At 39.4% G+C, this 24,539-nt stretch overlaps 1 protein-coding gene across 8 annotated transcripts in view; it reads right to left on the bottom strand.

Moving 5' to 3' along the window:
- The window catches only part of SP100 (SP100 nuclear antigen), an 87,713-nt gene that overhangs the window by 41,666 nt on the left and 21,508 nt on the right, over positions 1-24,539 (bottom strand). For 7 of the 8 annotated variants that reach the window (XM_012749441.3, XM_012749443.3, XM_012749439.3 and 4 more), the window contains exons 2-6: positions 18,256-18,418; positions 16,490-16,658; positions 13,355-13,438; positions 11,115-11,177; positions 10,557-10,706 (exon numbers count right to left, since the gene is read on the bottom strand). In XM_012749441.3, coding sequence (XP_012604895.2) covers positions 10,557-10,706; positions 11,115-11,177; positions 13,355-13,438; positions 16,490-16,658; positions 18,256-18,417 — 628 coding nt within the window. In that variant the 5' untranslated portion in view covers position 18,418. The remainder of the gene's footprint in view (positions 1-10,556; positions 10,707-11,114; positions 11,178-13,354; positions 13,439-16,489; positions 16,659-18,255; positions 18,419-24,539) is intronic. The other variant, XM_076006022.1, reaches the window with a different exon arrangement.

The raw sequence follows: 24,539 nt of genomic DNA, 5'->3' as shown, positions 1-24,539 counted from the left end.
CTACCTTTTCTCTCTCTCTCTCATCTCCCATCTCTCTCTCTCTCTCTATCCCACATCTCTCTCTCTCTCTACATATTATATATATATATATATATTTATATATATTTATATATATATATTTATATATATATATTCCCCCAAAAAGCCAAATCCCCCCAAATTTATATATATTTTATTCAATATGCTAGTATTATCACTGCTATATGGTATTATATTATAGAAATAAGCCATGAAGTATTTATCTATTTGTTGTGTTTCAAGTGTTTGGTTTTCATGAATAATGCTGCCATGAACATGCTTTTCTATGTGTTTTCATGTAATACACATTTCTGTTGATTTCTGCTGAAGAGTTTAAATGTTGAGTTGTAAGGCATGTATATTTTCAACTTTGGAAGATTACACCAGTGTGTTTTCCAAAAGCATATGTGAAGGGAGATGTAAGAGAGAGAACTTCACAAGTTCAAGTAACTAACGGAGTCTGGAGTGATGGGAATGCAGCACGAGGGGGTGAGAGGCAAGTGATGGGCATGTGTGGTGCACGGCAGGCGTCCTTCCACATGCACAGCAAGCAGCGCTGACCTAACGGCAAGGGCCACAAGCAGGCAGTGGGTTTGAACAGAAAAGCCGTATGAACCAGTTTCTATTTTGAAAGGTCCATCCAGCTGAAGTGCAGAGAATGGACTTGAGAGGAGCAAGACTGAAGGATTATGCCAGAAGGGTGATGGGTCCCCTGGTTTCAGTGAGAGTGACGGGGACCTGGACTGGGGTGACCATGCTGGGGATGCAGAGAAATGGACAGGTTGGAGATATTTAAAGTTGGAATTAACAGACATGGCAAATAAAATGATGATTGTTTAAGCCACCAAGTTTTGGGATGGTTTGTGACATGACACAGCCATAGGGAACTGATACAGCCTCCAAGAGAAACGTCCTTCTGATCTTTGAATAATGGTCTTCAGGCACTTGGAGACATGAGCCTAGAGGACAAGTCTAAGCTGGAGATGCGTGTTTAGGGATCAGCAGGTGGGGACTGAGCCGAGCAGAGGATGAGATGCCCGAGAGGAGGCCTATTGCAACCTGAGGGGTCACAGGGGCCATTTTGATAAGGACACACCTCACCCTCCCAACGGTAACAGGGCCAACCCTGGGCCTCCTTTCCAGTGACAGTCCCCTCAATTCAGACAGCGTCGTGATGTGTCTCCTCTCTCTGCGTGTCATGCTCTCCACCCATTTCTCATTCACTTTCCTTTAACTCATTCTCTACATAGCTCTCTTTAAGCCTTCCCCATTTTTTATTATTTCTTGGTATTTACTCCTCTCTGTGTCTTTCTCTATTCTTACTCTTTTCCCCTGTACTTTTTTTTATCATTGTCTCTCAGGGTCAGAACTAGAGGGAGGCAAAGGTGGTGTTTTGGGGTGCGTTAAAACTTAAGGAAGCACTTAGCCTCAGGTGCTGAGAGTGAGATCCTCTGCCACGCTGTGCCCTGGGGCCTTCCTGCCTCACTAGTGCCAGCCTGCTGTTCCCTACCTTGTGTTTCAGTAGATGTGTGTCACATGTCCTACCTGCTGCTAGTCTGCTTTTGTTTCCTAATTATTAACGTGACCTCTGCATGTCTTTTCTATATCACTCTCTGTTTGTCTTTATTTTCCTCATCTCAAACACTCCAGTCACTGCCAGAGGTCTCCCCCAGGGCCACCATCTACCACATCAGAGTCCCTCGGTTTGCAGTTCCCTCCTGAAAGCCCTTCACTGGGGCTTCCTTCCTTATAAATCTAAATAAGGTAGCATCATGTATAATTTTCATGGTTTTCTTATAACTTCTGAAAAGTAACCTGCAACTTATTTCTATTCACGAATCCCACAACATGGCACTGTTTGGATTCCATGTCAATTTCTCTAAAATCTTTTCACTTTTGTACAGTTGACCTTTGAACATGGCTTTGAACTGCACAACAGAGGTTTGAGGTGCATAGATCCGGTTATATGCAGATTTTCTTCCACCTCTGCCTCCCCTGAGAAGCAAGACCAACCCCTCCTCTTCCCCCTCCTCCTAAGCCTACTCATCATGAAGATCATGAGGATGAAGACCTTCATGATGATCTACTTCTACTTAATTAATGTGTTTTTTCTTTCTTGTGATTTTCTTAGTAATATTTTCTTTTAGAGACCTTACTTTATTATAAGAATATAGTACATTATACATATTATATATAAAATATGTGTTAGCTGACTATTTATATTATCAGTAAGGCTTCCAGTCAAGTTACTATGAGTACTCCAGTTTGGGGGGAGTTAAAAGTTATGTGAAAATTATTGACTATACAGGGGATAAGTACCCCTAGCCCCAAATAGTTCAATGGTCAGCTGTACTTTGTTATTTAGTGTTCCTCAGTTAATCTTTCTTTGTATTCTCTCTTCTCCCATTCCCTACCCAGAGACATTCCCTCCATTAAAGAAAGTAGGTCTCGCTCTCCCTTACATCTCACACCTGGTAAAAGCACCTTGAGGCTGTGCACAAAGGCTGTGTGTCTTGGGTGGGAGTAGGCAATCTGTATGGGAAAACAAAAGAAAGTTTTTACTCTCATAGGAAAACAAAAATATAATTAGAAAATTAGAGCATGATGGCAGAATAGGACTCTGGGGAACTTGTCCCCCTGTAGAAACGTCAATGTGAACAACTATCCATGCATGAAACTAATGAAAATACCTTCACAGGAGCTGAGGTAAGATATTACAGCACCTAGATGTAGCAGAGAAATAAGAAACAACACATTGAAGAGGACAGGAAGAACAGTTTTACATTATCTTTGCCAACCCTTACCTATTCCCAGACAGCCCAATTTTGAGAGAGATATCATATGCTTGGGGAAAGGAGAAGGAAATGAGCACTAGAATGTGCCCTAGACCCAAACACCAGGCCCTCACAACACCAGATTGCAGGCCAGTACTTGCACTTTGAACCTCTAAGCGCAACCTGGCCTCAAGCTGAATCCTACAGAACCAAGCTCCAGGACAACCCTGAAAATTCAATCTCCAGCCTTCGCCAGCACCAGTATAGTCTCATTGGCCCCAGGTGCCTGTCTGGACCCAGGGCCAGAATAGACCCAGTGGCACTGGGCCCAGGCCTATCCTAGTACAAGACCAGTCCTAGCAGCACTAGGCTTCAGGCCCACTACAGTGACAAAAGAGCTTGTACCAGTACTGCAGAGCCCTGCAGACTCTGGATTAAGGCCCACCCCAGCACAAGCCTGTCCATCAGTTGTCCTAGTCAACAGGCTAGCCTGCCTGAGGACTCCTGTAGGAAGCCTGCCCTTGGATCATGCCAAATGGCCTTCCCAAAATCTTTCAATGTGGTAAAAGTCTTTCCCAGACAAAGCCAGAGGACTAGAATAAATACCTACTTCCTCAAATTTACAGACATAAATGTAAGGCAATAAGAAACATGAAAAACCAAAGAGATATAACACCACCAAAAGAATACAATAATCTCTCTTGGCAGTTAACCCTGAAGCAATGGAAACAACAAATTGTCTCACAAAGAATTCAAAAGAATTGCACTGTGTCGGGGGATGACATGCTTGTAGCCCTGGCTTGGACGAGGCAAATGCATTACATGTAATTAAAATGTCTGTACCCCCATAATATCTTGAATTAAAAAAAATTTTTAAAAAGAATTGTTTTAAGTAATCTCAGCAAACCTCAAGAAAATACACAGAAATCAGAAAGACAATAAATTAGCCAAATGAAAAATATAACAGATATTGAAATTAATTTTTAAAAATAAAACATATTCTGGAGCTGAAAATAGCATGAATGATATGAAAAATGCAACAGAGAGCATCAACAGCAGAACTGATTGTGTAAAAGAAAGAATTAATGAACTCAAAGACAGGTTATTTGAAAATATACAGTCAGAGAAGAAAAAAGAATGAAAAGGAATGAGAAAGATTACAAGATTTGTGAGACTTACCAAAAGGGGAAATATTTGAGTCATAGGAATTCATAAATGAGAAGAGAAAGAAAAAGAGGTAGAAAACTTATTTAAAGAAATAATAACAGAAAATGTTCCACATCTTGGGAAAGACATAAATTTCCAGGTACACGAAGGTCAAAGATTACCAATCAGATTCAATCCAAACAAAACTTCACTAAGACATACTATATAATCAAAGTGTCAAGAATCAAGGACAAAAAGAGGATTCTGAAAGCAGCAAGAGAAAAGAAACAAATAACAGTTAAGGGAGATTCAAAAAGACTAGTTTTGTATTTCTCAGCAGAAATCTTACGGACAAAAGGAGAGTGAGATGGTATATTCAAAGTGCTAATGGAAAAAAACCTGCTAGCCAAGAATACTATATTTGGCAAAGATGTCCTTCATAAATGAAGGAGAGATAGACTTTCCTGACAAACAAAAGCTGAGGTAATTCATTACCACCAGATCTTCTAAAAAAAAAATTACTAAAAGGAGCTCTTAAAGCTGAAAGAAAAGATGGCTAATTAATAATACAAAAACATAATAAAATATAAAACTCACTGGTAAAATAAGCACACCATCAAAATACAGAGTACTGTAATAGTAATGGCAATGCATAAATCACTATATCTTGAGTATGAAGGTTAAAACATAAAAATTGAGAATAATAATAGCTACAACAATTTGTTAAAGGATACATAATATAAAAAGATGTAAATTGCAACATCAAAAATTTTAAGTGAGAGGGCAAAGTGCAGAAATTTTGTATGTGATGAAAGTTAAGTTGTTATCAGCTTAAAATAGCCTGTTAAAAGTACACGTTTTTTGTAAACTTTATGGCAACAACAAACAAACCTGTAGTAAATATACAAAAGATAAAATGAAATCAAAGTTTAACACTAGAGAAAAATCACCTAATCACAAAAGAAAACAACAGAAGAAGAAAGGAATAAAGAATCTACAGGCCGGGCGCGGTGGCTCACGCCTGTAATCCTAGCTCTCTGGGAGGCCGAGACGGGCAGATTGCTCAAGGTCAGGAGTTCGAAACCAGCCTGAGCAAGAGCGAGACCTCGTCTCTACTATAAATAGAAAGAAATTAATTGTCCAACTAATATATATAGAAAAAATTAGCTGGGCATGGTGGCGCATGCCTGTAGTCCCAGCTACTCGGGAGGCTGAGGCAGGAGGATTGCTTGAGCCCAGGAGATTGAGGTTGCTGTGAGCTAGGCTGACGCCACGGCACTCACTCTAGCCTGGGCAACAAAGTGAGACTCTGTCTCAAAAAAAAAAGAATCTACAAAACAACCAGAAAAAAAATTAATAAAATGGCAGTAATAATTACTTCCCTATCAGTAATTACCTTAAATTTAAATTGATTAAATTCTCCAATCGACAGACATAGAATGGCTGAGTGAATTAAAAAAATTACTCAAATATGTGTGGCCTACAAAAGACTCACTTCACCTTTAAGGACACTAATAGACTGAAAATTACACAACATGAAAAAAGATATTCATTCCATGCAAATGAAAACCAAAGAAAGAAGGAACAGCTGTACTTATGTCATGTGAAATAAAATAAACTTCAAATCAAATACCATAAATGAAGACAAAAAAGATCATTATATAATGGTGAAGAGGTCAACTCATCAAGATGATGTAACAATGAAAATGTAAATGCACCCAACACACAAGCAACTAAACACATAAAGCAAATATTAATAGATCTGAAGGAAAAATAAACATCAATACAATTATAGTAGGGAACTTCAACCCCTTACTTTCAGAATGAATATATCATCCAGGCAGAAAACGAATAAGAAAGCACTGGACTTAAATTACACATTAGACCAAATGGACCTAATAGGCATACACAGACCATTCTATCCAAAAGCAGAAGAATACACATTCTTCTTAATTATATGTGGAACATTCTCCAGGATAAATCATATGTTAGGCCCCAAGACAAATCTTTAAAAAGTCAAGAAGGTTGAAATTATATCAACCATGGTTTCTGACCACAATGACATGAAAGTAGAAATCAATAACAGGAAAAATTTGGAAAATTCACAAACACATGGAAATTAAATAACATGCTCCTGAACAACCAATGGGTCAATGAATAAATCAAAAGAGAAACTTAAAAATATCTTGAGACAAATGAAAATGGAAATATAATACATCAAAACTTATGGAATTCAGCAAGAGCAGTTCTAAGAGGGGAAGTTTAAAGCAATAAACAGCTACATCAAGAAAGAGAAAAGATCTCAAATAACTTAAGGTTACCCTTCATGAAACTAGAAAAAGATAAAAAAAAAAACTAAGCCTAAAATTACCAGAAAGAGGGAAATAATATTGGATCAGACGTAAATGTGGCTACAAAAACAATAAAAAGATCAAGAAAAGAAAGAACTGGATTTCTGAAAAGATAGACAAAATTAACAAGCCTTTAGCTAGACTAAGAAAAAAAGAGAGAAGATTGAAATTAATAAAGTCAAAATGGAAGAGGAGACAATACAACTCATACCACAGAAATGCAAAGGATCATAAGAGGTCACTATGAACAGTTATACACCAACAAATTGGATAACCTACAAGAAATCAATAGATTCCTAGACACATAAAGCCTATGAAGACTGAATCACAAAGAAACAGAAAAATCTGATCAGACCAATAACAAGTAAAGGAGATTTAATCCACAATCAAATACCCGCCATCAAACAAAAGCCCAGGACCAGACGGTTTCATTGCTGAATCCCACCAAACATTTAAAGAACTAATACCAAATCTTTTCAAACTCTTCTGAAAAATTTAGATGAAGAGATACTTCCAAACTCATTTTATGAAGCCAGCATTACCAGGATACCAAACCCAGACAAAAACATGACAAGAAAAGAAAATTACAGGCCAATATCCCTGATAAACATGCATTAAAAATCCTTAAAAAGGTACTAGTAAATCAAATTCAATAGCACATTAAAAAGATATTCACTATGATGAAATGGGATTTGTCCCTGGGATGCAATGATGATTCAACATACACAAATCTATAAAGGTCACCCACTGCCTTAATAAAATGAAGGACAAAAACCATATAATCATCTCAATAGATGCAGAAAAACTGTTTGACAAAATTCAACGTTCTTTCATGATAAAAACGCTCAACATGATAAAAAAAAACTCTCAAAAATTAACCATGGAAGAAATGTACAATATTAAGGATCATATATGACGACAAGCCCACAACTAACAGCCTACTCAATGGTGAAAAGTTGAAAGTTTTCCCTCTTACATTGGGAATAAGATTAGGATGCTTACTCTTCACCACTTCCACTCAGTATAATACTGCAGATCCTAGCCAGAGCAATAAGGCAATAAAAAGAAATAAAAGGCACCCAAATTGGAAAAGAAGAAGTTATATTCCCCTCTTTGCAGATGACATGACCTTACATGAAGAAAACCATGAAAATGTCACCAAAAGATTGCTAGAACTAAGAAACAAATTCAGTAAAAAATCAAATCAAAATCCATGTGCAGGCCGGGCGCTGTGGCTCACGCCTGTAATCCTAGCTCTTGGGAGGCCGAGGCGGGCGGATTGCTCAAGGTCAGGAGTTCAAAACCAGCCTGAGCAAGAGCGAGACCCCGTCTCTACTATAAATAGAAAGAAATTAATTGGCCAACTGATATATATATAAAAAAAAATTAGCCGGGCATGGTGGCACATGCCTGTAGTCCCAGCTACTCGGGAGGCTGAGGCAGAAGGATCACTCAAGCCCAGGAGTTTGAGGTTGCTGTGAGCTAGGCTGACGCCACGGCACTCACTCTAGCCTGGACAACAAAGTGAGACTCTGTCTCAAAAAAAAAAAAAAAAGAAAAAAAAAAAAAATCCATGTGCAAAAATCAGTTGCATTTTTATACACTAACAATAAAGTATCTGAAAAACAAATCAGAACAAAGCAATTTGCAATAACTAAAAATATTTAAGAATGAATTTAACCAAGGAAGTGAAATATGTGTACACCAAAAACTCTAAGGCATTGATGAATGAAATTAAAGAAGAAACAAAGAAATGGAAAGATATTCCATCATGGATTGGAAGAATTAATGTTATTAAAATGTCCATACTACTCGAAGTGCTCTACAGATTCAATGCAATCCTTATGAAAATTCCAATGTTGTTTTTCACAGAAACAGAAAAAACAAATATAAATTTGTGTGAAAGTACAAAAAACCCCTGAATAGCCAAAGTAATTTTTAACAAAAAGAACAAAGCTGAAAGCATCATACTACCTGACTTCAAAATATGCTACAAAGCTATAGTAATTGAAAACGGATCGTATTGGCATAAAAATAGAGACATAGACAAGTGGAACAAAATAGAAAGTTTGCATTCAGCATTTATGGTCAATTGATTTTTAACAAAGGTGCCAAGCACACACAATAGGGACAGGAAAGTCACTTTAATAAATAGTATCAGGACAACTGGAAATCCAGGTGCAGGAAAAATGAGACCCTTATCTCACACCATATTAAAACATCAACTCAAAATTGATTAAGGATTTAAACATAAGACCCGAAACTGTAAACTACTAGAAGAAAACATGGAAGGACGCTCCAAGACATTGATCTGAGCAACGATTTTTCAGTTGTAACACCAAAAACACAATCAACAAGAGCAAAAATAAACAAGTGGAGCTATACCACTTTAAAAAGCTTCTGTATAGGGAAGGAAACCATCACTACAGTAAAGAGGCAGCCTACAGAATGGGAGCAAATACTGGCAAACCATATCTGATAAGGGGTTAATATCCAAAATATATAAGGAACTCAAATGATTCAATAGAAAAAAACAAACCAATTTAAAAATGGGCAAAGGATCTGAGTAGACATTTCTCAAAGGAACACGTACAAATAGTCAACAGTATCAAAATGCTAAGTATCTCTAATCATCAAGAAAATGCAAATTAAAACCACAATGAGATATCACCTCACACCTGTTGGAATGGCTATTATCAAAGATTACAAATAATAAACAATTCAAGTTATATAGAGAAGAGGGAACCCGTGCACATTGTTAGTGGGGATGAAAATTAGTTCAACCATTATGGAAAACAGTATTGAGTTTCCTCAAAAAATTAAAAATAGAACTGCTGTATGACCCAGCAATCCCCATATTTGGTATATATCCAAAGAATATGAAATCAGTACAGGTGCTTCTAGACCTATGACCTCGCTACATCTCCGTAAGCCTACTGTAAATCAAAAGCATTGTAAGTCAAAAATGCATTTAATACCTTAATAAACCCATCATAAACTTGAAAAATCATAAGTGAAACATCAGAAGTCAGGGATTGTCTGCATACTGAAATGTCTGCACTCCCATGTTCATTGTAGCATTATTCACAATAGCCAAGATTTGGAATCAAGTATCCATCAATGGCATCAATTGATGAATGGATAAAGAAATGTCAGACCTATATACACAATGGAATACTATTCAGCCTCAAAAATGATGAAAATCCTGTCATTTGCAACAACATGAATGAACCTGGAGGACGCTGTGTTAAGGGAAATAAGTCAAACACAGAAAGACAAACAGAGTATATCTCACTCACACACAGAATGTAGAAAAGTTGAGCTCATGGAAGTTGAGAGTGTGGTGGTAAAGAGGTGGGGGTTGGGGAGAGAAGAGGATTGGGGAGATGTTGGTCAAAGTATGCAAAGTTTCAATTAGACACAAAGAATACGTTCAAGAGATCTATTATATAACGTGGTGGCGATAGTTAATAATGTATGGTATTCTTGAAAATTACTAAGAGAATAGACTTTAAGTATTGTCACCACAAAAAATGGTAAGTATGTAAGGTAATATGTAAGTTAATTAGCTCAATTTAGACTTGCCACAATGTGTACAAATTTCAGAACAACATTGTACACAATAAATATACACAATTTTTGTCAATTTAAAGAAATGGTTAAAATGGTAAAAAAAAAATAAACAAATAACCAAAAACAGAGCATCTGAAACAATTATAGGTAAGTAATAATTATTTTGTTCATCACAGGGCAATGGGCTGGGTGTCTCCTTTCTTGCATCTCCATTAGTCACTACTGGTCCACAGGACTCTGAAGACAATAGAGAGCACAGCTGAGATACAGTCGAGCCTTGCTCTGTCCTATTTCCATTCTGTTACACCTCACCCTGCCTCTCTTTCCTTCTCAAGTTTCTATTTAATAGCCCTGTCTGCATCTCTTGCTGCCTCCACTCTGTGAAGGTGTCTGTGCTTCCCTGAGTCCATGGCCAGCCTCTCTCTAACTCCTTTTTGGTTTCGTTTCAGTTTCTCTTCCCTGGTGAGGCTCTGCCACTCTTTCCTCCTTGTCTCCCAGTTTTCCTTCCTAACTTTCTTCCTCCAGGTCTGTTCATCAGGGTATCAGGCTCCATTCCTGCACTCTCTGTGTCTGTGTGATTTTCCCCTTTGTTAAATAACTGTCTCCCTGCGCCCTGCATTAGTCCACTCCCTGCCCTCAGCCTGGGCACCCCCAGCCCCTCCACACTCATGCAAACCCAGTGAGTCAGTCTTACCTGCTGGCTCAGGCTCTTGGGCACATTGTTGATTTGCTTGTTGGCCTCCTAGTGCATCATTTTTGTATCTGGTCATGTCATGTCTCCTTGTGTTTGCCTTTTCTGTTTCACGGAGGTGCTCCAAGAGTCCACTCTCAGGTGGGGTTGTACCTAAACCATGTTTTGATTCATAGATATTTTATTTTTCCCCTGCAGCTCATCACTCCTTGTCCCCTCCACCACCATAGCAAGGGCCACCGCTGGATGGAGGTCACAGCACTAAGTCAGCAGCCACAGTCAAGCAGACACAGGCAGAAAACTGTGAAGCAGGCTCATGAGTAAAACACCCAGGCCCAGAGCCAGCAGGAACTGGCAGCAGGTGTGTCCAAGGAGTATGGGAAGAGGAAACCCTCCCAGGCAACATGAAGGATAAAGACCTGTTATTTAAATCCTGAACTTGAAACACTTCAGATGCAAAGACTGAAAATTCTGGGCAATCAGTTACACGAGAGGCAGCCCCACAGCACACTCCAGAATGGGATAAGGCAACAAAGGACAGAACAGTCAACAGAAACAGACCAGTGGAAAAGGAGGAATCCGAGTGTGGTCCAGACAGGTTTTGAAAAACATTTTCACCAGTTCCTGGAGGGAAGAAATTAGAAGTTTATTTCAGAAATTGAAGTCTGAGTTTTGCCCTTTTCCCCTAGTCCCTTTTTAATCTTCACAGTGTAGGAGTTAAAGACCCATCTAAGTCTCAATGCAGAGCCCGTTGGGAACTGGCAGATCGATGAAGTCAGCCACACCCCCGGCTGAGAGGCCTTAGCCAGACCACCTCACACTCCAGTAAATGGGCATGGCTTGTCTTGACATCCCTGGCCCAAGTGAACCTGCCTTTGTCCCAGAACTGCCCCTGTCTCAGTTCCTGCCAAGTCCCGGTTGCCTCGGCCCCACCACCTTTCATACCCTGCCCACTCCCCACCCCCGTTCACTCTTTCCTGTTGGCCTTTCCATGAGGATTCAGTGTCTGATGTGCTTCCACTTCCTGAAGCTCTTGCTATTCTTTTCTCTGTATTTTTATCTCTCCATATATGAGCCCATTTGTGTTCCAAGTTTCTGCCCTTTCCATTAGATTACCTGGGTAGCAGCACAGGGTTAAGACACAACTCTGGGTTCAGAATGCCTGGGTTCATCTTTGCTCATCTGACCCTAGGCAAAATCCACATGTGGTCTCCCTAGATTTCAGTTTCCCTGTCTGCAAGATGGGCACATAAATAACACTATGTCCAGTGGCAGCACTAAACCAGCACCTGCCACAGAGCAGATGTTCATTCAGAGTGAGCTGTTACTATCAATAACACAGCTCTTCTCTTGTGCCTTTGGTTTCCCCTCCTTCTCTGTTTCTCTCTCTCTCTCTCAAAGTACCCAGGTCCTCTTCACATCTGAACCACTTCCTCTGTGTCTCTCTATGTCCTTTCTCTGTGTTTCTTTCTCTGTGAATATTCCTGTGTTCCTTTCTCTGTGAATATTCCTGCTCTTGAACAACATCCCTAACATTTAAATCAGTCCTTTCTTCTGCCATCACCAGAAGTGTAATATTGTTATGTGTAATATTGTGATGCCATAAGAAATATGTATTTTGGACTTCCCCTGATCCTGGCCATGTTCTTAAAACCCTTGTAATATCCTAAGCATTAATGGTGAAAAGAGCATCTTTTGTGATTCTTAACAAGCCTCTTTCACCCACACCTGAGGTTATGTTAATGAGATTATTTTCCGTAAACCCCTAAGGAGGGTGAGCTGTTTTGTGGGGGAACTAAACACACTACTAGAAATTTGGGACTTTCAGCCCCTCCCTCTGGCCTCCAGGGAGGAGAGGTGGGGCAGGAGGTTGCCTTAATCATCTACAGCCAATTATCAGATCAGTCATGCCAATACAATAAAATTTCTAAAACAACCCTACATGACTGGGTTCAGAGAACTTCTGGGCTGGCAAACAAATGGAAGTGCTGGGAAGGTGGTGAGCCCAGAGAGGGTACGGAAGCTGTGTGCCCCTTCCCCATATGTTGCCCTATGCATCACTTTAATTTGGCTGTTCTTGAGTTGTATTTTTTATAATACATTGGCAAACATGGCAAACGTGTGAACGTTTCCCTGAGTCCTGTGAGCTGTGGTAGCCAAGTGTCAAACTCAAAGTGAAGGCCATGAGACCTTTGATTTATAGCCAGTTGGTAAGGAGCACAGGCCACAACCTGAGACCTGTGACTGGCGTCTGAAGTGAGGGACAGTCCTGTGAGACTGAGCCCTTAACATGCACAGTCTGGGCTAACTCTGCTAGAACTGAATTAAATCAGAGGACACTTGGCATCTGCAGAGAATTGGAGAACTGGTTGGTGTGGGGAAACCCCCCACATGTGCTGTCAGAAGTGCTGTGAGTGTGAGGGCTCAGATAACTAAGACAGTGTTTGTCTTTCACCCAGAGTCTTCTCTTTAGTATTGACCATGGGCCACAGTTCTTAGCCCTTCACAGCTTCACAGGGATCTTCTGCTGCAGGGACCTCGCTACATCACCATCACTTCCAGGCAGTTAGTGTCTTTCCGTCTGGCTACTAACACACTTGTCTTTGTCCCTTCGTCCTAGTTATTGGGCCAGCAGTGTCTTGTGATGGCTGCTCCCCACGCCTGGGCGGGAGCTCAGACAGACTCCCTGCCCTGCCGTCCCCACGGTCCTTCCTCATTCTTCCCCGATCCACAGTCTCCACTCAGCACCTCTGTCCTTTTACCTCTTAGCAACTGAGAACGTTCTGCCCTGTCATTATTACCTTGTTCAAGGCTAAGTTGGCTGCTGGGCCCCTCCTCTCTCTCTTCTTCAGAAATTTCTTGTAAATAAGATTTGTCTGGGAGCACTGAAGAGCGAGAGACAGAGTCAGCGGGAGAGAGAAGGCAGTTAGTTTTCTCCACTAGAGACCAGCGACAACATCTGTAAACTGTACATTGAGGAACTTCCAGCCCTTGTGTCACTCAGAGCTCAGTGGGTCCCACATGACTCAAGGTTCTCCCACCATCCCCTGGGACAGAAATGAGAAGACCCCGTCAAGGAAGACTTTGTCTCCCACACAGAAAAAAGATACTCAATATTTAAGGCTAAAGGAGAATTTAAAACATTGTGAGCCATGTTATTCACCTAAAAACAATTTCAGATGGCAGGAAAAGCACATATCAAAATAAGTAATAGAAGTGAAGTGTGTTTTCTGAACTGTTCAAACTAAAGAAGAAACAGGTATTTCTTGGGGAGAAGGTCTTGGGTCCTAGTGAGAGCTGATTATAAAAGTGAAAAACCCAACAGCTTTAGCAGTGGGGCTAGAAAAGAGGAAGGTTTGGGCTTAATTGCATCAGGGAGGAGGAGCGATTCCCCCCCAGAAATATAACAGAGGACACGTGGGCAGTTCTCATGGACTTCAGGGCCCAGGAGGAGGCAGCTTGTCCCTGAAGAGGACAGGGACAGCACTGGGTGAGGCGGTGGGCAGTGTCCTGGGCAGCGGTGAGCCTCCATCCCATAACCCAACCACAGGGAGCCACTCGGAGACCCTGCAGGCTCCCCGTAGTGCATGGGGAGAATCAGAGTCCCCGAGATGTGACCAGTAAAGGTAACACCATTCCCTTGGCACCTACGACCTGGGGACATCCTGGTTATAGATACAATATTGACCTGAAATTTGTGCACAGGTATTTGACTTCCTTTAATTTCCTCTTCTGGTTTGAATAACTTGCTATCAAAATTATTTTTATTTCATTTCATTTTATTTATTTACTTTTTTTTGAGACAGAGTCTCACTCTGTCATCATAGGTAGAGTGCAGTGGCATCATTATAGCCCACAGCAACCTCAAACTCCTGGTCTGAAGCGATCCTCCTGCCACAGCCTCCCCAGTAGCTGGGATTACAGGCAGGCCTGCGCCACAAGACCGGGCTAAATTCTCTATTTTTAGTAAGAACAAGGTCTCTCTCTTGCTCAGGGTGGTCTCGAACTCCTGAGCTCAGTCAATCCTCCCACCTCAGCCTCCCAAATTACTGCGATTATAGGCATGAGCCACTGTGCCTGGCGAAAATTATTTCATTAATTAGATCAGGTTACTGTTGACACAAATCAACAAGCCATATATACCTGCTTAAAATATTTTTTCTTGCTTGTAAACCTATAGTGTCTCTTCGTGGCCTCTTAAATAAACTTCAAATTCCTCAGCTTTAAATGCCAGATGGTTCAAAACCTTTCTCCAACTTATCTCTCTTGAATCAGCTCCTACACCGCTTTGCACTCTTAGATTTGGCCACATCCTATTTGCTCTGTTTTACAATATGTTTTCACACTTTTATTCCTCTTCCCATAGCATCCACCCTCCTCAGGGCAGGTGTCCACTTTTCTTGTGATGTCTCTAGCTCTTATTTGGAGAACTTGGTTGAGACCAAACTACATTAGAATAAAAAGTTTTCTAAGAAAGTTAAAAAAAAAAAAAAATAGAGGGCATCTTCTTTACTGTGTCCCAATAAAAGAGTCAAATTATGCCTTCTCAGGAAAAAGTCTAGAATCAAACCGTTGGTTTGGTACGACACCAAAAATAGTCCCTGGCGGAGCAATCAGTTTTGTGATTACTTGGTTAATGTTTGTTTCAACCCTTGTGGATTAAGGGTAAAAATACTCATTTCTCCTTTGCCAAAGGCAAATTTGACCCAGGGTTGAATTCCTTGTTCATTACTCTGGAAATCGTGGCCTTTTTACTCTGTTACCAGACCAACACTGAGCTTCGAAAAGACCCATGACTGGCAGACTGGGAGGGACTAAATATGAACCACAAATACTTGGTGGGAAGGCATAACTTGGTGGACTGCTGTGTAGACCACTGCAAAGCCTCCCACTGAAGAGAAGCAACTGCTGCTGCCCTGTTGGGATTCTGTGTTGCTTATTCTATGTTCTTCTAAGTAAACCTGATGCCAGTGTGGCTCTCCTTGTCATATGAGTCTAAATGTCCAGTTAAGCAGACCTCCAGGTGGTTGTTGTACCATAGCTATTATACCATAGCTATTACACCGTAGCTTCAAGAAGGCTCATGACATGCCTGTTTTGCTAACTGCCATATCCTCACTGCGTAACACAGTGTGTGGCTCATGGTAGAAGAGCAATATGTGCTTGGTTTTTTTATTGTTTGTTTTTTTTTTTTTTTTTTTTTTTTTGAGACAGAGTCTCACTCTATTTCCCAGGCTAGAGTGAGTGCCATGGCGTCAGCCTAGCTCACAGCAACTCCGACTCCTGGGCTCAAGTGATCCTCCTGCCTCAGCCTCCCAAGTAGCTGGGACTACAGGCATGCACCACCATGCCTGGCTAATTTTTTTTTCTATATGTTTTTAGTTGGCCAATTAATTTCTCTCTATTTTTAGTAGAGACGGGGTCTCGCTCAGGCTGGTTTCGAACTCCTGACCTTGAGCGATCCTCCCGCCTCGGCCTCCCAGAGTGCTAGGATTACAGGCATGACCCACCGCGCCGGCCCAATATGTGCTTGGTTAAAACATTGGCCCTGCTTGTATTTTCCTGGCTAGAGCTGGAACCCATTCTACTAAGTGAATTATCCCAAGAATGGAAAAACAAGCACCACATGTACTCACCAGCAAATTGGTATTAACTGATCAACACCTAAGTGGACATATAGGAGTAACATTTATCAGGTGTTGGGGAGGTGGGGGGGAGGGCACGGGTATATACATATATAATGAATGTGATGCGCACCAACTGGGGGCTGGACACAATTGAGGTTCTGACTCGAGTGGGGAGGGGGGCAAGGGCAATATACGTAACCTTAATGTTTGCAACCCCACAATATGCTGAAAAAAATAAAAAATAAAATAAAATAAAGAAATAAAACATTGACCCTGGACCTCGAATGGTAGGTAAATAAACCTAATTACCATTTATGAAGCTTTTATAAATGGGAATTAAATCAGGGTATTCCTTCATGTGGACATTGCTGAACAGCATCTTCAGAACTTCTAGGTTAAAATTCTTCTCCAGCACATTGAGAACATTGTACACCACTCTTTGTACAGGGACCAGGTTTCTACAAGATTCCTGAGAATCCTTAAAAAATAATGAATGGAAAAATATAAGAACAGATTTCAAAAGGCCCTGGAAAAGTAATTTTATGACTAATGTATTCCAGTTTCCCTACATAGGCATCTTCTCATGTTTTGTAATTTTTATATATTCACATAGCTACTAAATGTTTTGCAATTTTTATATATTCATATAGCTACCAAATGGAACAAGTAAGTCCTTCATCCTTAAAAGTACCCATTGATAAGTCTGGTCTCCTCACTCTAATTTAAGTTGATGTAAAAAGGAGCAATTCTGAAGACTAAAAGTGGGTTAAAGTTAAAGGATGTGTAACCCTTTAAGAGCCTGGCCCAGATGTTTTAGGAATAGATTTAGCAGGTGATGAGTGGCTGTTCTAAAGTTGGCTGAACAACCCCTGCCCTTTCCCCAGGACCGCCTTGGCCTGAAGGAATCAGGGAAACCAGGTGACCATCCTCCCCTTGCCGTAAGGTTGGCCACAGAGGAGGCACATTCATGGGCAAAGAGAAGACTCGCTGTTCTGTATCTCCAATGGGGCCTTGTTGGAGACTAAGACCCTCCACATTCCAACAACTTGTCCTGACTTGTCCTACGCAGAGGCCTCGCCCCGGAAAATAGCCTAAGACGAAAATAGCACCCAGCCCCCCAGCTATAGTTCCGAGAAGAATGCATCCCATGCCGTGCTTGCTCCAGGGCATGCTACCTGCAATTGTTCCCAACCCCCTGCCAGGTTGGGGTTGAGTGATCCATCACAAACAGCTTCCGGTGCCATTGGGATGCTGATTGGGGCTGATTAGCCCACAGGAAAGCCTCATCATTCCCCCATTCTATTTTTCTGTTTCTACTTCCTTGTTTCTGTATATAAAACCTACTAAAAATCCAAGTAAAGTAGACCTTAACAACCCTTTGCTTGGTCTCGTTCCTTTCTCTCGCCCATCTCTTCGCGGGGGCATGGTCCCCCTCGCCCCCGCGAGTAACAGAAGGTCCCGCGGGCCGGGACAGGGCCTATTGGTGAAATTACCCAGATTTGAAAAATTAAAAATGGAAAGAAAAAGAAACCTGCAAGATGCTGCAGAAAGAGTAGTAAACATCTACTCCCAAATTTGTCCTAACCAGACACTAATTTCCTTTGAGTTTTAATGTTCTTAGATGTAGATATTTTAAATTGATATTAATTAAAATAAAATGCCACATGCCAATTACCATTTCAGTAAATCAATTTATTAAAATTACTCATGAATCCATAAAATTATTTTAAACTTTTAGTTTATGTTCTATTGTGTGTGTTTCCCTACAAGACACTGTACAGTTATGGAGTGTGTCTATTTCTGACCCAGCTTATTTACATGCCATTCACCCTGACACCACAGGGTGCCATGGACCCCATTCCCTCAGTTAGAAGCAGGATTATCTTTGGTGATTTCTGCTGCTCCCCTCCCCCTCTGCCTTACAGGAGCACTTACGGAAATACTGGAAAAGATACCCCACTCATAGAACACCACTCAGTCAGCTACTTGTAACCTGAAGTTTAGTTCTAGGATATCAAAGCCCAGTTTACTTTGCAGCTGGTTTACCAGATTGTGACATAATAAACTTTACTTACTTCAAACATTTTTTCTGTGATGAATTCATGGTCACGGAGGCGCTCAAGGAATGGAAATGTCTTTCTTATTGCACATGAAATCTCCACCTTATGTTTTTTGAAGTGACTGAATATACGGTCACAGATAAGCCTGTCCTCTATGTTCTGCTCTTCTGTGGCCATCCTAGAGAAAGAGAATACCATGTAAAAACAGCCATCAAGATTCCAAGATGTTTGTGGAGGATGTAAGATTTTATATATGAATGATAAGCTATGAAGAACCAACATATGTAAAATAGGTGATCCTGAGTACAGGCCAGAGTAAATGGAAATGAAACAACAAAGATGTAATAGAAGAAAGTGTGGAGGTTATGAAAACTAATATATAGGACTGAAAAATTGCTGTCTATCCTGATCAAAGCCATTGTAAAGATATCTTTACCTAAACATAACTGAAATATTTTTGAATTAAAAAATCTAAATTCCTATAAAACCAACATGGAGTAAGCAGGTCATTCATAGAGAAATGAAAAATAATAGTATAAAAATAAAATCCAACATTGAAAATGCATCTTAATCAAAAACTAAGAGAAAATAAGTCTCATAAAGATAAAAAACAACATCAGAATGATAACAAGCTGTTAAGGGAGAAATATCATGCTATGTCATGAAATTAATTCATAAATAATACCATGTGGTTTAATAAAGATAATGATATAATAAGGTATAAATGGAGAATTTCATCAAAATGTCAATGATATCTCCTGGGACATCTGCTTTGTGTTAATATAAATTTCTTTGTGCTGTTGTTATATATAGTGAATCTTTTTAGGCATCTGAATTTCAAAAATGTGTCTGTTCAAAGCTTTGACCCATTGATATTATTAAGTTTTCTTTTACTTATTGATGGGTAGAAGGGTTTTTTTTACATATTATGGGAAGGAGTGTTGTGTCTGATTTAGGTATTATAAATAAGTTCTCCCAGTCTGTGGTTTGCCTCTCATTTTCTTAACCATGTTTTTTGATGGAGAGACATTTTTAATTTTGAGGAAGTTCAATGTATCATTTTTTTCTTTTATGGTTGATGGCTTTAGTGTACTATCTAAGAAATCTCTGCCTACTCCAAGGTCATAAAAATATTCCAAAAGCAATTTACCATATAAATGTGTCTTTTTCTGAGAATTCTATGCTGTACTATTGACATATTTGTCTACCTTTATGCTAAGATCATTTTGGCTTGAGAACTAGAAGTTAAAGAAAATCTTCAAGTCAATTAGAAAAGATTGTCTTGGATTTTTTATGTTCTTTTGTTTTACATTTGTCTTTTCAAATCAATTTGTAAATGTCTACAAGAAAAGCCTTTTGAATTTTGATTGGGTTTGCACTGAAATTATGAATAAAGAACTGACATCTTAACAATATTGAGTTTCCAATGTATTAACATTGTATGTAATTTATTTAGTTTTATTTAATTTTACATAGCACTATTTACAGTTTTCAGTATATAAGTCATGCATACCTTTCATGAGATGCATTTATAGTTATTTTATTATTTTCAAAACTACTTTAGTATTGCTTTCTAAATTGTTTGTTAGTGGTATATGGAAATAGAATTGGTTTGAAAAACATTAATCATGTATTTATGATATTGCTAAATTTGTGTTTAGTTCTAGTAAAGTATTTTGCATTTTCTTGGGATTTTATAGAAAATAATCATGTCCATGGCTTATTTTCCCCAGTGTATGTTGTTGTTTGCTATGTCCAAGATCAGTTGGTTATATATAGGTGGTTTTATATCTGGGTTCTGTTCCATTGGTCTATGTGTCTATTTTTGTACTTAGACTGTGCTGTTTGGTTACTATAGCCTTATAGTATACTCTGAAATCTGGTAATGTGATCTGTACAGATTTCTTCTTTATGTTTAATATTGCTTTGGCTATGTGTACTCTTTTCTGGTTCCAAATGAAGCACATAGAATTATTTTTTATAGATCTCTGAAGTATGACTTTGGAACTTGATGGGGATTGCATTGAATCTGTAAATCACTTTGGATAGTATGGACATTTTAACAATGTTGATTCTACTAACCAAGAGCATGGTATGCTTTTCCATTTGTTTGTATCCTCTGCAATTTTTTTCCTCAGAGTTTCATAATTCTCCTTGTAGATATCTTTCACCTTGTTTATTAAGTATATTCCTGGATATTTTCTTTTCATTATGGCTATTGGGAATGGTATTGAGTCTTTGATTTGACTCTCGGCTTGACTGTTATTAGTATAATGTACAGAAATGCTACTGATTTGTGTACATTGATTTTGTATCCTGAGATTTTGCTGAATTTATTTATCAGTTCCAAAAGAGTCTTGGTAGGATCTTTGGGGTATTCTAGATATAATATTGTATCATCAGTGAAGAGCAATAGTTTGACATCCTCTTTCTTGATTTGGATACCCTTAATATTCTTCTCTTGCCTGATTGCTGTGGCTAGAACTTTCAGCACTATGTTGAATACAAGTGTTGACAGTGGGCATCCCTGTCTTATTATAGTTCTTAAGGGAATGCTTTCAACTCTTCCCCTTCAGTATGATGTTGGCTATGGGTTTTTTATATATAAGTTTTAGAATTCTGAGACATTCTTTCTATGCCTAGTTTGAGGGTTATTATCATGAAAGGGTGCTGGATTTTGTCAAATGCTTTTTCTGCATGTATTGAGATGATCATATGGTCTGTGTTTTTGCCTTTTTTCATGTGGTGAATCACATGTATTGATTTACGCATATTGAACTAATCTTGCATACCTGGAATGAAGCCCACTTGCTTCTGGTGGATTATTTTTTTTTTTTTGATGAGCTATTGAATTTTGCTTGCTAATATTTTATTGAGGATTTGTTCACCTATATTCATAAGGGATTTTGGTCTGTAGTTTTCCTTTAAATTGTGCTGGGATAATTGGATAGCCACATGCAGAAGAATGAAACTGGACCCCTACCTCTCACCACTCACAAAAATAAACTCAAGATGGATAAAAGATTTATATCTAAAAATGAAACCATAAGAACTCTACAGGAAAATGTAGGAAAAATTCTTCCAGACATTGACCTGGGCAAAGAATTTATGACTAAGGCCCCGATGGCAACAACAAAAATTAATAAATGAGATTTTATTAACGTAAAAAGCTTCTGCACAGCCAAGGAAACAATCACCAGAGCAAATAGACAACCTACAAAATGGGAGAAAATATTTACAAGCTACACATCTGATAAAGGGCGAATAACCAAAATTTACAGAGAACTCAAGTAAATCAGCAAAAAAAAAAAAAAAGCCCTATTAAAAAGTGGACAAAAGACATGAACAGAAGAAGAAGACAGACAAAAGAAGAAAGACAAATGATCAATAAACATATGTAAAATGCTCAGCATCACTAATCATCAGGGAAATCCAAATTAAAACCAAAATGAGATATCACCTTACCCCAGTCAGAATGGCTTTTATTAAAAATTCCAAAAACAACAGATGTTGGTATGGATGCAGAGAGAAAGGAATGTTTATATACTGTTGGTGGGACTGCAAATTAGTACAACCTCTATGAAAGACAGTATGGAGATTTCTCAAAAAACTAAAAATAGACCTACCATTCAATCCAGCAATCCCACTACTGGATATCTACCCAAAGGAAAAGAAGTCCTTTCATCAAAAAGGCACCTGCACTCTAATGTTTATTGCAGCCCAATTCACAATCGCAAAGATGTGGAATCAACCCAAGTGCCCATCAATTCATGAGGGGATTAGAATAATGTGGTATATGTATACCGTGGAGTACTACTCAGCCATAAAAAGGAAGAATTAATGCTTTTTGCAACAATCTGGATAGACCTGGAGACAATTTTCCTAAGTGAAATGTCTCAAGAATAGAAAAACAAACACCACATATACTCACTATTAAATTGGAACTTGCCAATATGCACACATGTGCACAGAAGGAAGTAAACTCAGTGGAAATCTAGCAGGAGGAAGAGAGGAGGGAGGGAAATAAACCAAGCTAATGGGTAGTAGGAGCACTATTTGGGTGATGGAACACCTATAGCTGGGACTCAGACATTATAAAAATGATCCATATAACCTAAACTATTTGTACCTCCTTAATATTTTAAAATTTAAAAAAAGAAAAATAATCATGTCATGAGTAAATAAAGACAATTTTGCTATTTCTTTTCTAACAATTGTTTCTTGTCTTACTATACTGGTTAGGAGTTTAAATATAATGTTGAAGTGGTGAGAGTAGACTTCCTTGCCTTGTTTCCAATTTTAGAAAAAAAGCATTAAGTATCACCATTAAGTATGATGTTGATGTGCATGTATATACCACACATATATTATAAATAAATAAATATATATTTTGAAACAGACTAAGGTAGTTCCTACCTATTCCTAATTTGCTTAGAATTTTGTCATGAACAGATGTTGAATTTTATCAAGTATATCTACTGAGGTATTCATATGGTTTTTCATTTTTATTTTTTAATTTGGTGAATCACATTGGCTGATTTCTGGAGCTTCCTCTTATGTAGGAACAGATAACTACAAATTAACAGACATTTGAGGAAATGCTCCAATATTAGAAAGAATAAATTTTAAAAAAGAAAAATGTTACCATAGAGAAACAGATATTATAGGAACAGAAGAAAAATTCCAAATAATACCTATTTGAATGTAAAGCTTCGAATTATATAAACAACCTCACACTTTTGAGTTGACTGGTAAAGGGAAATGTGAGTTAAATGATTTGTTTCAAGCATGAAAACAATATGGTTGAACAATATGGTTTAAAATTCAACTGTGACAATCTCAGAAATATAAAGAATGAATTTGAAAAGTTGAAAATAACTACTAATTGAGTAAAATCAGACCTTATAAACCTTATGAAATACTTAAAAGTAAAAATAAAAAGCATATAACATAGTTTGTATTTTTAGAGAGATAAAAGAAAAAAGACAATGAGTTATAAAAGATAAAATGTTAAAATGGTATAAAAGATTATCTATAAAACTAAATGTAAATGAAAAAATGATGATATTTCCACGAGTGGATTAATAAAATACGGTATATATATACCATGGAGTACTACTCAGCCACAAAAGACAATAGTGATCTAACACCTCTTGTATTATCCTGGGTGGAGCTGGAACCCATTCTACTTCCCATTCTTGGGATACTTAAAGTATCCCAAGAATGGGAAAAACAAGCACCACATGTACTCACCAGCAAATTGGTATTAACTAATCAACACTTATGTGCACATATAGTAGTAACATTCATCAGGTGTCAGGCAGGTGGAGTGAGGAGAGGGAGATGGGTACATTCACACCTAATGGGTGCAGTGTGCACTGTCTGGGGGATGGACACACTTGAAGCCCTGATTTGGGCAGGGCAAAGGCAATATATTTAACATAAACACATGTATGCCCATAATATGCTGAAATTTTTTTAAATGATGATATTGAAAGGCATAGAACCCAACTAAAAACACTAAGAACCCAACTAAAAACACTAACCCAACTAAAAAACTAAGACAAAGTGACACAGAATTTGTTAAAAATCAAAGATAAGGAGGGGGCGGAGCAAGATGGCGGACGAATAACACCGCCAGACAGAGGGTCTCTACAGAAAAGACCAATTCTAGCAGAAACCAGAGGAAAGAAGCAAGAAGACGAGCATACAGCGGACAAGGGCCGGAAGGAGGGGTACCTGAGACCCCGGGAGACTCCACGGGAGGAGGCTGCGGAGGAGAACTGGAGGCTGAGACCACCGGAGCAGCCCGGAGACCAGCGGCAAGGGTAGGTGGAATAGCTGTTTCCCCTCTCCTGCATTCGGGACTGCTGGCGGGCTCCCCAGTGGGTGGAGAGACCTGCGGACATCAGCCCAGAGACTGCCGCCGCTTGCCAACGGTGAGCCTGTAGCAGACGTGGCACCAGGTTCCCAACTTCCTCCGGGCACCTCCGTGTGCACGGACCCGAGCCGTGCGGCAGGCGCCATATTGCCTCCTCCTCCCCTCCGCCGACCCTACCCGCGGCTGCCCAGAGAGACAATACAGCCACCAGCCGGAGGCACCTCCAGGGAACGGGACCTTCCCGTTTGGGACCCCGCCCGCCCTCCCAGGTGCTGCTGGCACCGTGTTCCCAGGAAAACGTTGCCGACTCAGAGGCTGAGAGACATAGATCCAGCTTGGGCTCCCTGTGGGTGAATTAGGACCGGAAATCCTCTCCCTGGTGGGAATACAGTTTGAACTCTGGGACCCAGAGGTCGGA

This window comes from Microcebus murinus, chromosome 8 (assembly GCF_040939455.1).
Source record: "Microcebus murinus isolate Inina chromosome 8, M.murinus_Inina_mat1.0, whole genome shotgun sequence".
NCBI classification, from domain to species: Eukaryota; Metazoa; Chordata; class Mammalia; order Primates; family Cheirogaleidae; genus Microcebus; species Microcebus murinus.
Note: the sequence above shows the minus strand (reverse complement) of the source record. Positions and strands in the feature narration are given on the sequence as shown.